A 17,476-nucleotide genomic window follows, 5' to 3' on the forward strand; every position below is an offset into this window, starting at 1 on the left:
CATGGGGCACTATTCCTCCCGCTACAACCAATGATGGGGCACTATTCCTCCCACTAAAACCAATGATGGGGCACTATTCCTCCTACTAAAATGAATGATGGGGCACTATTCATCCCACTAATTCCAACCATGGGGCACTATTCCTCCCACTAATTCCAACCATGGGGCACTATTCCTCCCAATAATTCCAACAATGGGGTACTATTCCTCCCACTAAACCCAACAATGGGGCACTATTCCTCCCACTACAATTAACAATTGGTCATTATTACTCCCACTACTTCCAACCATGGGGCACTATTCCTTCTTCTAAAATCAATGATTGGACACTATTCCTCCCACTAAACCTAACAATGGCGCATTATTCCTCCCACTTAAACCAATGGTGGGACACTATTCCTCCCACTAAAACCAATGATGGGGCACTGTTCCTCCTACTAAAATGAATGATGGGGCACTATTCCTCCCATTAAACCCAACGATGGGGCAATATTTCTCCCACTAAAACCAATGATGGGGCACTATTCCTCCCACTAAAACCAATGATGGGGCACTATTCCTCCTACTAAAATGAATGATGGGTCACTATTCCTCCCACTAAACCCAATGATGGGGCAGTATTCCTCCCACTAATTCCAACAATGGTGCACAATTATTCCCACTAAACCCAATGATGGGGTACTATTCCTCCCACTAATTCCAACAATGGTGCACAATTATTCCCACTAAACCCAATGATGGGGCACTATTCCTCCCACTAAACCCAACCATGGGGCATTATTCCTCCCACTAACACCAATGATGGAGTATTTTCTACTCTCTCTGGCCACAGTCCAGCTCCCCTAAAGCCTGAAGGACAGTAACAAGGGCCTTTGTTTGAAAACATTGCAGACCCCTGCAACAGATGTATAAACATACATATAACATATCAACACAAAGCTGTCTCTTTAAACAAAATGTTCTAGTGACTGAACAAATACAATTCATGAAACTAAAAAGGATCAAAACATATATGTAGTGCTATCACCACAATGTAACAAGAGTGCAAAGAGAACAAACTGTGTTGCTAGTAAGAGAGAAATCCCAGATGGCCGCAGTCCAAAATAAAAAAAACAGATCCTCTTTATTAATGCATAAAATTCCAAAAGTGGTATGCCATACAGTGGGGGAAAGAAGAGCAAGGTTGCCGTGTTTCACATGTTAGCGCATCACACCAGTTACACAGTACATATATATAGATACACTGTATATCCCAATGATAAGTATCGATTAGTCTCGATCTTCTGTAATCTTATATAGGTGAGAAAAGTTAAAAATAGAAAGTCCTTCCAGTTCTTGTGCAAAAACTCATAAATGGATTTAATCATAAAATTGCATAAAATTACAAATAAAATATTAGAATACAGAAAGTAATATAATGTAAAAAAATGTAGTTATATTCCTTAGATAAAAATGGTGTGTAAATTCGTGTGTGTGTAGCTGTGGGCACGTCTCCCTGTGGCTGGCATCAGATTGGTCACATTCAGAATACTTTCCACCAGAGGCGTACTGACCATTTGGAAACTCGGGCACTGCCCGAGGGCCCCGGGTCAGTAGGGGGCCCCATGAGATTCCCTGGTACCTTTTTCATAGGCTTGAGTTTGGGCAAGGACACAGGGGCCCCATGATCCCCTATTGCCCGGGGGCCCCATGAGTTGTCAGTCCGCCCCTGCTTTCCACAGACCATCCAAAATGCTCAGTATGCAATATAATTAATAGAATAGCAAACTGCAAATAGTATGATATTGTAAATCAACTTGAATTTATTCACCAGCAGATATACTCACGAAGTAACAACCATGAATATACAAATTGGAACCTGCTGTGCAGCGAGCACGTGCAGTGAGTGATGACGTCAGAAATGGGCTCCTGTCTACATGTTTCAAAGCTTCCTGGTTCCCCTGAGGACATTATTTGCATAGAGCAGGGCACATTGTCTGACATCATCACATTGTATGGGCTGAGATGCTCCACTGACCATTTTTTACACATCTTTGTGACAGCAAGACTCCACATACATCTCACTACTAGGGTTGGGCTTCATGTTCCAGTTGAACATACTGTAAGTTCGACTCAAACATGGGCCGGTCATGTGTTCGGTGAACACATGAACGGTAAGGACATTCGGCAGGCTTTTTGCCTGCCACGCCCCACAATACACTGCGCCCTGACAGTGCATTGTGATTGGCCAAATCAATGCACCTGACCACATTTTTACACTACACCTTTTTTTTGTGTATGGGTGGCGGTACCATTTACCCCATACTCATTCACGTGGAAGGGGGGGTGTGAGATCTGGATGCCCCCCTTTGTAAAGTGAGCTTCCAGATTCCGATAAGCCCCCTGCTCACAGACCCCCACAACCACCATGAGGGTATGTGGCCTGGTATGGTTTAGGAAGGGGGGGCACTCACTCGTCCCCCCTTTCCTGACCTGCCGGGCTGCAGATAAGGGTCTGGTATGGAATTGGGGGGGACCCCCACGCCAATTTTTTTAAAATTTTGGTGTGGGGTTCCCCTCAAAATCCATACCAGACCTGAATTTAATTGATATTTGATATAATTGATATTTTATATAATTATTTAATTTGCTGCAATTTATTCATCTAATATAATTTATATTATTCATATATTTATATGTATATTTAATTATACTGATAGTGGAGCGCGACACCACGAGTTTTGATTTGTTTAGACACAATGGTATGAGTATGTGTATAGTTTAGGCGACCCACATTTTTCTTTTATTTAATTATTTATGTATATACTTAATAATTTGTATACTAGTTTAATTGATTCATTGCACATATATCAATCACACGATGATATATTAAATAAACTGGTAGATATTTTATACATATATTCACTTAAAGTATACACCATAGTTGCTCACAAGAATCACATTTATTAAAAAAAGTTTGCTATTTTGCTAGAGATCCACTTTGATACATTTTGGAAATAATCAACTGCATTCGTTTGACTCTTTGGATGGAGTTTCAGCGCTATGAGCCTTCTCCTGTCACTACAGCTGACAGCCCGATACGATCCCAATGTTCCCGATAAAAACAATCACCAGCTTCCCCGGGATTCCAGAGACTTGATGCAGGGCTGCTTTAAATGGTGGGCGGAGATATGTAAATCATCATCCAGGGCCCGCCCATAGAAGCTTGTGTAGCTAAAGAGAGGCGGGGCGTGTAAGGAAATGCCGAACGCTGATTGGAGAAGGCGCAGAGCAACGTGTAAGTGTCATGGCAGCCTGCTGCTGATCCTTTTCCTGCCCTGGTGGTAGTGGAGGAATAAGGAGCGATCGGAGCAGTGGAATGCGGTGACAGATGTATTTTAGGGGACCTGCGGTGGGTCTGACCTTCTGCTCCTTCTATCTGGCCTCTTACTTCACTAACAAGGTGAGATCAGAGGGAATGCAGGGGCACAAAGCAGTGCTGGGCTCAGATTGCTGAGTGGAGGGAGTTGGGAAGTTCATTTATAGATTTGGGATACATTTGTTCAGTAAAGATGATCAGCAATTCATTGATCAGCATCAAATGTCGGTTGAGTCTGGGAACAGAGGAGGGTGGAGGAGTTCCCAGATGGAGCTGTCAGGAGTTCCCAGCTGTGCACACATCCAGGGTGGTATTCCTGAGTGGGGAACCTGTGTGTACACTACAGATAACAAGGCACATGCAGCCAGGTGGCTTCTGTTCACATTGCCAGTAGACTGGCTGCCAGCATCAGCACCCAAGGCTTTGGCTGTATATATAGTCTAATGGGTCTGTTCATTCTGGTAGGAGAACCGTGTACAAAATGCAGAGCCATAGCAATCATTCCTAATACTTGTTTTCACCTATTTGCTGCATTGCTGTACTGCTGATCTCCTGCAGCCTCTTTGCAGATGCTTGCTGCCACCATACGTGCACCTTAGTAATGTCTGCCTGGCCTTTCTCATGGCAGCTTTATTGGTGGTGACAACAGCGGACCAAACAGCCAATTGTGGTCTTCTTTGAAACCCATGTGACAGCATGACAATGCAGGAGCACAATTTGGAGGCAGAGACAGAGCATTTTTGTCACCTTATAAGAACGCATTCAAATGGATGATCTAGGGTAGCTGCTGATGAAAATTAGCGATTCTGGTTGGGGGCATGCACACATTGCATGTGAACAGTCATAGCCAGCAGCCCATACATATCAATGACAGGCACCAGCGCTGTTCATGTTAACCTCTCATGCAAGTGGTTAAATTAGATTATTTACAAGGACTGGCCCAGGATACAATAAAATCAGAAATAGTGTCGCGTTCCACTACCAATTGCAAAATTGTGAATAAATGAGTATTAAATAAATAATAATAGCCCAGCATCGAAAGAATACATATCAATATCTCTGCAAATATATTATTGCTGCAAACATGTCCTTATTAAGTCCGTGACCTTGACACTTCTTCTAGGCTGTGATACGAAATAATAACCGTGCAGTCCACCAATTATAAAAAATATTATTCACCTTTACCGGTTGCAGGGGTGTCCCTAGGGTTGGTGTCACCCAGTACGGTAACACTTGGTGTCACCCCTCCGACGATCCCCGCAGGATGGATCAGATCTGCGGATTGAGCATAATGGATCGGAGTGCTCCTGTGTCCAGAGGTGGCATATGGTATGAAATGTACAAGATGGTGTAGGGGACAGGATTGTGTAATGCACAGAAGTCAGGAGTGTGTATCACACAAAGTGCAAGGTTCAGGAGTGCTTAAAGTGAAATTCCAGTCTAGAACTAACTAAGATTAAAACTGCTCCCTCCCTATTTCTAACATTTATACTACCCTGTAAAAGGAAGATTCATATACTTATTATTCTTTCTTATTCTCACGGCGCTTCAGTCTGGTCATGTGATCTCCCAAGTGTATGGCTTCAGGGGAGAGGATAGAGCGCCCACAACGAATGAAATGTCTATGTGATGACGTTACCCATAGGCTTACTATGGGACATCCATTGTCCGCCTTTGCTGGTTTCCCCTGAAGCCAGGCGCTGGTAGCTGATCACATGGCTGGACCAGAGTGCCCTACAAATAGGTAAGTACTGTATACGCATCTTCCTTCTACAGGGTAGTTAGTATAGGTGTTAGAAGGGGGATGGGAGCAAGGTTAAGCTTAGTTCTAGCCTGGAATCCCACCTTAATGCACAGAATGCAGAGGTAAGTGTATATATATATCACAAAGAATGAAGGACTGAGGCATTTGTCATGCACAGGGTGCATAAGTCAGCAGTGCATATTGGACAAAGGGCAGGGGTCAGGAGTATGGAGTGCACCGAATGCAGGGCTCTGAAGTATTGTAATACACAGCATGTAGGAGACAGGAGTATGCAACATACAGAGTGCAAAGGGTCAAGAGTAATTAACATACAAAGTATAGGTGTCAGGAGTACAAAATTCATAAAGGTCAGGGTGCATATTTCATAGGGTCCAGAAGTAGAGAGTGCAAAGGTCAGGAGTGCTTAATGCACAGAGTGCAGAGGTCAGGAGTATGTAATGCACAATCGTTCAGGATCGTGAAAAACACAGAATGCAGGGGTCAGAAGTGCTTAAAAAAATGCATATGCATTTTTACTGCTTTTTTGCAAGGGAGCAGTGTGAAGGTAGCCTTATTCTAACAGGTTCCCTTCAAGAATAACTCCATAAATTAAATTGAACTGATAATCTTATCCTGGAAACAGCTGTTCTAAAGTCAGACCATTCAGACTATTTACCTTTAATCTGAGTTCTTCTAATCCCTTTCAGATGGATTTAGTATACTTCTGGGTGGAGCTGTATAGCTTTTGTGCTCCACAGCCTTCCTGTTTGAGAACAACTGAATGTGAACATGAGAAACTTTTTTTTTTTTTTTTATTTAACAAAAATACTGGTCATCTCTGGGTTTTAAAGCTAAGCTCTCAGCTGAAACCATTGATTTAACTATTTCCCAAAACAGTTACACTTAAAATGGTATTAAAGTGGAACTAAACCCATCAATTTAACAGTTTAAAACAACTGTTACATACCCGGTCTGCCGTGAAGGCTAACTGTCACATTTGCTTGTGCTCTCAACCAAACTCTCAAACCATCAAATAGCCTGTTCATAACTTGTCACATGTGGAGCATTATGGCAGTTGCAGTTCAAACAGAAGCTAAGATGGCAGTAACCTTGGCTGAAAAGAATAGGAAGGTTTAGTTTCACATTAAACACAAAGCTGAAAATGTAATATATTGCAACTTGCCTAGTCTTAGATGTGGTGACTTGCATTAGTTTTCTTTTTTCCTGTATTTTCAGCTGGTGATCTGACCAGTGAGTCTGTTATTTTTAAACTTCCTTTAACAGATTAAGCGGTCCAAGAAAAGTGGCAGTTGAGAGGGTTGTGACAAACCATTTAAAGTGGAACTAAACCCATCAATTTAACAGTTTCAAAAAAGCAGTTACAGTCCTGGCATGCCAGAAATGCAAACTGTCAGATTGGTTGTGCTTTCAACCAAACTGTCAAACCATCAAATGGTTGGTGTCATTACTGATCACATGTGCAGCATCATGGCAGTTGCAGAGCAAACAGAAGCTAAGATGGCAGCCTCCTTGGCTGACAAGGATAGGAGGGTTTAGTTCTGCTTTAACACTAGCAGGGGTACTTACACTGGTCAGCTTTTAATAAAAAAGGAAAAAAAAACTGTTTCTGTAACCAACACAGTAAGGGCTCATTTAGATTTGCAGATGGGAGTTGCAAAGGCAACAGACAGGAGTGTTTGATTTCCGCGGTCATGATGCTTTGCTTCAGGTCTGTGCCAAAAACTATTGCTCTTGTGTCGCTCAGTAGGCAGTGCCACTGCTGAATGTGACCCATTCAAGTGAATAGGAAAGCTCTGCAAATTGACCCACATGGTTGTATGCAGTTGTGGCTTGTTGGTGCGGCAATTACAGGGTTAAATCAGGCAGTAAAGAAAAGTCGCTTCGCCTTCTTGTTGCCTGTCAAATGCCGGTGAAAAGTGTTTCAAATGCCAAATGCATTTCAGAGGTGTGACTGTTTTAGATGCAAGCCTAATGCAAGCCCAGTGTTTCTCAACTCCAGTCCTCATGGACCCCCAACAGGTCATGTTTTCAGGATTTCCCTCAGATGAAACAGCTGTAGTAATTACTAAGGCAGTGAAACTGATCAAATCACCTGTGCAAAATAATGGAAATCCTGAAAACATGACCTGTTGGGGGTCCATGAGGACTGGAGTTGAGAAACACTGCCTTAGCCTAAGACAGAAGGTGTATTACAGGACAGTGAAAATAAAGGAAACAAGCCTCAAAATAGAATATGAAAGTAGCAACCACATTTAGGATTGGTAGGCTGCAATATACAGTATTAGGTATTGTTGTATTTAATACCTCTTTAACCACTTGCGGTGGTTAAAGCATGCTGCGAATAATAACTGGCACAGTAGTTTGTGCTCTCAACTGAACTGTCAAACCATCAAATGGTTGGTGTCATTCCTGATCACATGTGCAGCACTATGGCAACTGCAAATCAAATATGAGGTTAAGATGACAGCTTCCTTGGATATAAAGAATAGGAGGGTTTAGTTTTGCTTTAAGTATAGTCAGTAGCCAGAGAGGATATACAGTAAATCCAGTTTGTATGCACAAAACACTTTTTCAAACCCAAATCTTACCATATAAAGGTAGCAGTGGCATCATCACTGTGCTGTACATAGCCTGTACAAAAGAGCAGGGCTGTGGGAGTGACCTAGGAGCTCCACCCACTACAAACTGCCTTCAGAAAACTACAGGAGGGGGGCGGAGACCAGACCAATCATCCTGGACAAGGAGAGGAAGAAGCAGTGACTGGTCTTTATTACAGGAAGCTCCTGCACTTGGGGAAAGTTTCACAATGGATTACTGCACAGATCTGTAAGTAGTAGTAGTGACACTGTACTACTTGTGGGGGGGTGATGATTTTTTTTTTTTTTTTAACACTGATTGCTTTTACACCCATTACACACCAACAAGTGGGGCATCACAGTGGCTAAATGGTTAGCACTTCCGCCTGGCAGTACTAGGGTTGTTGGTTCAAATCCCAGCCACAGCACCACCTGCCTGGAGTTTGCATGTTCACCCTGTGTCTGCGTGGGTTTACTCCAGGTACTCCAGTTTCCTCCCACACTCCAAAGACATGCTGGTAGGTTAATTGGCTCCTGTCTAAATTGTCCATAGTATGTGTGTGTATGTATGTATGAATGTAAGTTAGGCGCTGTGTAAATTGATGGCGCTATATAAGTACCTGAAAAAAATATAAGCAATCATTTCTCCTTCTCTCTGGCTGCATTCTTGCAGCCATTGAGAAATACTGTGAGAGCTGTGATTGGTCACAGCTTGTCACATGGTACAAGGCTGTTGTGAATAGCCTTGTACCATGTGACCTCTGTGATCATTCACAGATTTCACTAGTAGTAAACAGTGATGTCAGAAGTGACATCTTGCTTACTACTATTCATGTGATCACTGATTGGCTAATTAGTCATCACATGATTGGGATCTCACACAGAGGTCCCGTACAGTGTTCGGTGCCAGGAAGCACGCACAGACAGGGAAGCGAGAGGATGTTTATAAACGGCCACCCACTTCTGCACTGCTCCCATCTGGCCGTTTATGTACATGGGCCAGACGGGAAGTGGTTAATCTTTATTTTTTGTATCTTACCTATCCAATGTTTTCATTATCCTGCTGACAGTTGCTGCTTACTGCAGGATTTTGGCTTTGTCACTCAGACAGAATTTACTCTCTTTTGATTGGGAGACATGTCATCCATTATGTCCATTTAGAGGCCTGCCTTACCATTTCTGTACAGATGGACACGCCACTGAGACACGCCACTTTTTCCGCAAACAGGCTGCAAATAGTAATGCTTTATTTTGTACTGATGGAGGAAATAAAGTAGAAACAAATTGGAATATAAAGGTTCCACCCCACTGGTATAACTCCAGAATAGACTTTATATTCGGCAAGAACAACGCGTTTCGTGGGGCTACAGGGATCCCTTTCATCAGAAAATATGTAACAGTGTGTGTGCCACATGTTGAGGGTTGGTGATGGCACCTTTCTATTCTTTCCACCTGTCAACATAATACACAGGTCTCTAAGCTACACCCACCTATTGGCCTAGGTTCATATATCAGTGCGGGAAACGCAGCAAATCCTGTGAATTTCCCGCACCGCATCCAAATCGCACTGTGTTCATGCAATCTGCTGTGGGTGTCAATGTTAAATCAAAGACACCCCAAAAACAGTCACAAAACACCTGCTTGCTAGAATCCAAAATTCCAGTGTGGCAAATAAAAAGCTGCCCTCACCTTTTTCATGCTGATGTGGTCTGATTTGAGCCATACAAAATGAATGGGCTCAAATCACACCGGAAAGAGTTGCATGTGATTTGAATAGCAATGTGGTGAGATTCCTATCCAAATCACATGCGGTTTCCCGCACCACATAGGTCTGAACTCAGACTTACTCAGGTCCACAGCCACTCCCAGATCACATCAGTTCTGCCCATTTTGTGTCCAACACTCTCCAATGGCACTTGCCCATTCTATGCCCATAACATTCCAATTTACGCTTTACTTGGAGCCTTCTCCACTATCCCTAGCCTTGCACCAGCTCAGTTTTGGGTGCTGCCGAACTTGAGCTGCAACAGGCACCATACACAGTCCTCAATGGTATGTTTCACATCTAAGTCTAAACAATCCTGCTATGTCTATAAACGGTTATCTTCCCATTCACTTCCCTAATCACAGTTTTGTTCCTTTTTTTTTTTCCTTTTCATTTCCCTCATCACACCTCGTTATCTTGATCTCCTACTTATGCAATGCAGATACGTCGCCTTTCCCATCTGACTAAAACAGGCCATACATGGGTCGAATTCCGAATGACTTTTCGATCGAAAATCGAAAACATCGTTCGTTCCACCAATGATTTCGAAAATTGGTCGTTTCTCACAAATTTTCCAGTATGCCCTATAAACAAAATGGGGAGGAACCACAAAAATTGGCCAGTGCCATTGCCCACGAACAGAGCGAAAATCGGACGATTATTCTAATGTCTGATTTTCGAACGAAAAATTGTTCGAAAATCGACCCATGCATGGCCGGCCGGACTTTGTTTCCAATTTACTCCAGGTCACAAACACAGTTTTGTAACATTGTACATTTAGGCCCCAAGAAGATCTGAGTGATTTGATGCTTCAACACTGGACACCAGGATTTCTGTTTTATGCAAAGGTGGCCTTTCACACCTGAGGGTAGCATCACTAACCCTAGGTTCACACCTAAGCGTTTTCTGCAGTGTTTTGCAGAAACACAGTACAGTCCATTTAACATGATTTCCTGTGTGACATGTTCACATCTGCATGTTTTCACCCGGTGTGTTTTTTGGAAAGGGTCAACGACTTTTTTGAATGCAAAAAGTTATGTTTTTAGTTCTATAGGCTTCAATGGAAATGCTGCAGAAAAGCATGTATTGCGTCTTTGCAGCATTTTTGATGCGCTTTGCATATTAAATCTGCCTAGCAAGAAGAAAAAAAAATGCATCAAAAATGCAATGCAGGAATGGCTCAAACGCAACCGATATAGGTGTGAACCTAGCCTTAAAGCTTGCTGCTCAAAAAAGTACACAAGTTTCTTTTGGGTTGCATGCTTTGACCCCAATAGACTTCAGTGGCAGCACCAAAAAATCCACATAACGCTCGTTTTTGTGCATTTTCTTACCTTATAACTAGCTTTCCATTGACCAAAAATTAAAAAAAAGGCTCAGGCCGGAAATGCCTGCAAACCTGAAAAAACACCCGTAGAAACGCTTAAAAAAGATGCCCGACAAAATGAACAAAGACACTCCACTGAAGTGTAAATGGGGCTTAGGGCTATGTCAGGTGGGCAATTTGTAGCAATGATTTAATATTAACAATGATTTGTTAGCGAGTCACTGACTATTTGTCACTGCTACAAATTATAAGAGAAGTAGGGCTTTTTTCTTTCCCCCCTATTTATACTTACCTAGGTGGATGCAGCATCTGTCCCCTGACGGCTCTAAGGGGGAGAACTCATCGATCACATGACCGCTGATCTCTGAGGTTTTCACAGCCGCTATGAGCAGAGAGCTGGACTGTAAGTCACCGGTGTCTGCTCAGGCCCCCTGCACTCACTGGAGTGCTGGGATGTGGAGTGGAGGGAGCAGCTGGCTCAGGCTATCAATGCTTTGCTGAGAGGCTGAGCCAGTTGCCGCTCCAGATTCTGGGGCGGATCCCGACTTTGAAGTCGGGATCTTTCCCCAGCCTGGACCACCTGAGTGACATCAGCAGACTTCAGTCCACTGTCAGCTGAAAACAAGTCGCAGGAGTGCAGAACAAACTATACTCCTGTGATCCAAAAGAGCTTTGGCTGTACTTCATCATTAACTAGTGCTTTGGGTTCGTGCGCTCTGCTACAAAGTGCTCTCCTTCATGGATTTGTTGCTAAACCATAGAGGTGAATGTTGTGGGCAATCATGTCACTAATCTAAAACGCTGCTCAGACCGAAAAATTTGCAAATTGGTAATTTCTATAGAATATAGCTATGATTTTCTTCGCTAAATAATTTTAAAAGAAACAAAAAAAACATGAGGATTGCTGCAAATAAATGGTTTGTCTGACATGGCTCTTAGGCTATGTTCACACAGAAGCTTGTGTGTGGATACTTTGCTGCATTCGGAGGTGGCTAAATGCCACCTCTGGATACAGCAACAGTCTCCACTAGGGCTGCATACAAACTTGTCGATTACTTGCAGAAACTCCATAGAAACACCGACGTTGGACCCACACTGGCTGCATTCAGGCTCAGCATTTAAGTCCCATGCACACAGGATGTTGTATTAACTTTCCTGCAAGCCTTTCCTCCTGGCATCAGCGTAATTGCCCAAAAAAATGCTTGATCTTTGTAAAAGTGTGTAATGCGTTTTGGCACATTTAGCCAAGTCAAGCTTTTGGGTGTTAATTCATTCCCTTGGCCGGAATAAATCATTTATTTTGGCCATTAGCGATGCACCGAAATTTCAGTGGCCAAAATGTTTTGGGCAAAAACACCCCTATCGGTTGTTGGCCGATATGAAAATAAGCACCGATACAGGTGCTGAAAATAACCCCGCCCCCTCGCTGCCACTCCTCGCCACTGCTGCCACCCTCCATCAGCCTGACCTGAGAAGCCACCAAATGATCCTGGCACTGGGCATAGAGATAAGTGAAGGAAAGATGACCTCCACTCATCTCTATGCCCTTGGAGGACTGGAGCAATATTATTATTATTATTATTATACAGGATTTATATAGCGCCAACAGTTTGCGCAGCGCTTTACAATATAAGGGAGACAGTACAATTACAATACATTTCAGTACAGAAGGAATGTGAGGGCCCTGCTCATGGAGCTTACCATCTAAAGGATATCACTTCCAGTTCCAGTGCCTTGTACACAAGTCCATTTTTTTTCAAAGCACTAGATCAATGCTTTTTTTTTTTTTTGTTAAATCCAATGATTTATATTGTAGAGGAGATATGTGGGGTCTTATTGAGCAATAATTCCAGCACTAGACCTCCTTTGTAACTTTACACTGGTAACCTGTAGAAATTTTTAAAGCATCACCCATGTAGATCTTTAAGTATTGTAATTTGACGCCATTCCACGAGCGTGCGCAAAATTTTAAAGCTTGACCTGTTGGGTATCTATTTACTTTGGCATAACATCATCTTTCATATTTTACAAAAAAATTGGGGTATATATATTGTGGTTTTTTTAATAATTTAAAGTGTATTTTTTTCCCAAAAAATTGCATTTGAAAAATATTCATTTTTAAAAACTATCCATTTCGGTTTCAGTTTTTGGCCACGTGCATCCTAAATTTTCGGTTTTGGCACCAGAATTTTCTTTTCGGTGCATCATAGAATAGAGCCAATCAGTTAAAGGATATGTTCACCTTTCATAACATGTTACACCCAGACTGGTCCCGCACCCCCCCCGATCCCTGCTTTGACGGATAGCGGGGGATCTTCTCCCCCCCCTGCTAGCTGTCAAATTTTTAAAAAATGTGGCCTTGCGGGGCTCTGCCTACATGGCTGCGGCACTCATTCACAGTCATCTGTGAATGAGAGACTACAAGTCCTGGCAGCCTTAGTGGCTGTCAGCTTGTAGTCCTCGATGAACTGCCACGGCGCTGTAAAGCATCGTGGTAGTTCATTCATTCTTCCTCTCAGAATATCTGCTTAACCATACATCACGTACGGCAAGAAGATATTCTGACAGGTCTGCAGGAGACCTGCATGGCATCATTGATCTACTTATCGCTGGTGCAATGATTTCCAGGCTACTGCAGACAAAAATAATAAATGTACATTTTTTTATCTGAAAAAAAAATGTGCATTTATTATTTTTTCTAAAAGGTGAACTTATCCTTTAAGGTCAAAAAGATAGGTTTGCTTTAATAAAACACATGAAAGAACACTTAACAAGTGATCAAGTAGCGCATAAACTCTTATCCGTGTGAAAAATGACAAATATATATGTAAACAGAAAAATGAATAAAATAAAAAATAATAAACAATAAAAAGATATATAAAAAGTAAATTAAATGCATAGACCCAAAAAAAGTCCAAATGATATTAATTTATCCACCAAAAAGTTCTTCAAAAACGTCTTAAAAGATGACCATTTGTGAGAAAATATATTGTGAAAAATATGGGGTTCCCCCTCTCAGGTATACACTCACCAGCAAGTCATTCTGTTTACATATACATTTGTCATTTTTCACACGGATAAGAGTTTATGCTCTACTTGATCACTTGTTAAGTGTTCTTTTATGTGTTTTGTCCATTTATTTTTAGAGTGGCAGCATTTTATTTATGTGTCTATACACAGTTATTATTTGTTTAATAGCGGTATTTACCACTTTTTCATGCATTTAGCACAGTTTTTTTTATGACTTCTCATCACCTAAACAGGTTTGCTTTAATATCCCCCCTTCCTTCCCTCCCAGCAGTATGTACTCACCTTCCCATTGTTTCTCTGCTACTCTGTTCAGCTGCTACAAGCATTGAAAAGAGGGCACTGTGTAAGCTTTGAGTCTTTCTGTTCAATTCTTACACAGGGCTGAAGGCTTTGCTATCCTTCTTATGGGTCTATTAGACCAATCACTATGCACTGGTGCTGTCATATGGGATGAAGGGTACGAAGTCAACTGCTCCCAGTACCCGGAATTACCAGTATTTTCTTTGCACCTAGAACTGAGCATAGTGATGGGGAGTGGGCTCTGTTAGGTCAGCAGAGGAGGGCAAGAAGAATAAGTACACTTTTTATGAAGCTACACTTATAAACAATGTTTATCTTGTCTCTTTATGTTTTATAGCTTCATGTAGTTAAATCTAAACTCCAGGCAAACACAAATGAAATACATATAATGGAGCTGTTTTATCTGCCAAAGGTTTTGTATTTCTCTCCATTCGGCCCCGAGATTTATACAGCTCTGCCATGCAGCACAGCCAGGCAGATGATACCACTTTCTCTGTTACAGTTAAAGTGGTTGCAAAGGCTGAAGGTTTTTTGCCTTCATGCTTTTTATGTATGAAGGTGAAAAGCCTTCAGTGTGCAGCTCCCCCCTCAGCCCCCCCCCCCCCATACCTACCTGAGTAAAATCTTGATACAGTGATGTGCAGGAGCACAGCAGCTCTTTTGGGTCTTTCCCTCCTCATTGGTCACAATGGCTCCCACTGCTGTCAATTAGAGATGAGCGAATCGAAGTAGGCGAAGTGGAATTCGTTTCGAATATTGGAAAATTTTCGATTCGCGCCGAATCCGAAAAATAGCCTACTTCGGACACGCGAATCGAAATTTTTCCTAAAATGGCGGCGGACATGTGCGGCGACGGAGCGGGGATGTCTGGGAAGGCGCGCAGACAAGGCGCGCTGACCCATAATGCATTCCTTAATGACGTGATCGCATTAGCCAATCAGCAGCCAGCCAGCCAGCACTGTGTAATGGTCGAGCTATAAATGGCGGCCATTTTAGAATTCTTCATTTGCCTCCAGTCATTCAAGAGAGGCAGACCGCTCTGTATTAGGGACAGAGTTAGGGCCACAGAAACGTTACTTGGGGACAGAGAAACGTTACTTAGGGACAGAGAAACGTTACTTAGGGACAGAGAAACATTACTCAGGGACACAGAATTGTTAGTGAGGGCCACAGAATCGTTACTTAGGGCCACAGAAACGCTAGTTAGGGCCACAGAATTGTTACTCAGGGACAGACAGAATTGTTACTGAGGGCCACAGAATTGTTACTTAGGGCCACAGAAACCTTACTCAGGGCCACAGAATTGTTACTGAGGGCCACAGAACTGTTACTTAGGGCCACAGAAACGTTAGTTAGGGCCACAGAATTGTTACTCAGGGACAGACACAGAATTGTTACTGAGGGCCACAGAATTGTTACTGAGGGCCACAGAATTGTTACTGAGGGCCACAGAATTGTTACTGAGGGCCACAGAATTGTTACTGAGGGCCACAGAATTGTTACTGAGGGCCACAGAATTGTTACTGAGGGCCACAGAATTGTTACTTAGGGCCACAGAATTGTTACTCAGGGACACAGAATTGTTACTGAGGGACACAGAACCGTTACTTAGGGCCACAGAATTGTTACTCAGGGACAGACACAGAATTGTTACTCAGGGACACAGAATTGTTACTGAGGGCCACAGAACCGTTACTTAGGGCCACAGAATTGTTACTCAGGGACAGACACAGAATTGTTACTCAGGGCCACAGAACCGTTACTTAGGGCCACAGAATTGTTACTCAGGGCCACAGAATTGTTACTCAGGGCCACAGAATTGTTACTCAGGGCCACAGAATTGTTACTGAGGGCCACAGAATTGTTACTCAGGGACAGACACAGAATTGTTACTCAGGGACACAGAATTGTTACTGAGGGCCACAGAATTGTTACTCAGGGACAGACACAGAATTGTTACTCAGGGACAGACACAGAATTGTTACTCAGGGACAGACACAGAATTGTTACTGAGGGCCACAGAATTGTTACTGAGGGCCACAGAATTGTTACTGAGGGCCACAGAATTGTTACTGAGGGCCACAGAATTGTTACTGAGGGCCACAGAATTGTTACTCGGGGACAGACACAGAATTGTTACTCGGGGACAGACACAGAATTGTTACTCGGGGACAGACACAGAATTGTTACTCGGGGACAGACACAGAATTGTTACTCGGGGACAGACACAGAATTGTTACTCGGGGACAGACACAGAATTGTTACTCGGGGACAGACACAGAATTGTTACTCGGGGACAGACACAGAATTGTTACTCGGGGACAGACACAGAATTGTTACTCGGGGACAGACACAGAATTGTTACTCGGGGACAGACACAGAATTGTTACTCGGGGACAGACACAGAATTGTTACTCGGGGACAGACACAGAATTGTTACTCGGGGACAGACACAGAATTGTTACTCAGGGACACAGAATTGTTACTGAGGGCCACAGAACCGTTACTCAGGGACACAGAATTGTTACTCAGGGACAGACACAGAATTGTTACTGAGGGCCACAGAATTGTTACTGAGGGCCACAGAATTGTTACTGAGGGCCACAGAATTGTTACTGAGGGCCACAGAATTGTTACTGAGGGCCACAGAATTGTTACTGAGGGCCACAGAATTGTTACTGAGGGCCACAGAATTGTTACTGAGGGCCACAGAATTGTTACTGAGGGCCACAGAATTGTTACTGAGGGCCACAGAATTGTTACTGAGGGCCACAGAATTGTTACTGAGGGCCACAGAATTGTTACTGAGGGCCACAGAATTGTTACTGAGGGCCACAGAATTGTTACTGAGGGCCACAGAATTGTTACTGAGGGCCACAGAATTGTTACTGAGGGCCACAGAATTGTTACTGAGGGCCACAGAATTGTTACTGAGGGCCACAGAATTGTTACTGAGGGCCACAGAACCGTTACTGAGGGCCACAGAACCGTTACTTAGGGCCACAGAATTGTTACTGAGGGCCACAGAACCGTTACTTAGGGCCACAGAATTGTTACTCAGGGACAGACACAGAATTGTTACTCAGGGACACAGAATTGTTACTGAGGGCCACAGAACCGTTACTTAGGGCCACAGAACCGTTACTTAGGGCCACAGAATTGTTACTCAGGGACACAGAATTGTTACTCAGGGACACAGAATTGTTACTCAGGGACACAGAATTGTTACTCAGGGACACAGAATCGTTTAATTAAAGAGTATGTCAGACAACATGCAGAGGAGTGGCAGAGGAGGCAATGTTTTAGGAGCGAGCAGACGTGGCAGCAGAGGAAGGGGTCGAGGCAGCACTATTCG

General features: G+C 43.1%; 1 protein-coding gene across 3 annotated transcripts in view; it reads left to right on the forward strand.

Annotated features, from left to right (window-relative positions):
* Positions 1-3,265: 3,265 nt before the first annotated feature.
* SLC35D4 (solute carrier family 35 member D4) overlaps positions 3,266-17,476 on the forward strand; it is a 176,509-nt gene continuing 162,298 nt past the window's right edge. For all 3 annotated transcript variants that reach the window (XM_089675740.1, XM_089675741.1, XM_089675742.1), the window contains exon 1: positions 3,266-3,442. In XM_089675740.1, coding sequence (XP_089531866.1) covers positions 3,371-3,442 — 72 coding nt within the window. In that variant the 5' untranslated portion in view covers positions 3,266-3,370. The remainder of the gene's footprint in view (positions 3,443-17,476) is intronic.

Source organism: Staurois parvus, unplaced genomic scaffold, assembly GCF_062004578.1.
Source record: "Staurois parvus isolate SC_StPar_1 unplaced genomic scaffold, SC_StPar_1.0 ptg000157l, whole genome shotgun sequence".
In the NCBI taxonomy this organism is placed as follows: Eukaryota; Metazoa; Chordata; class Amphibia; order Anura; family Ranidae; genus Staurois; species Staurois parvus.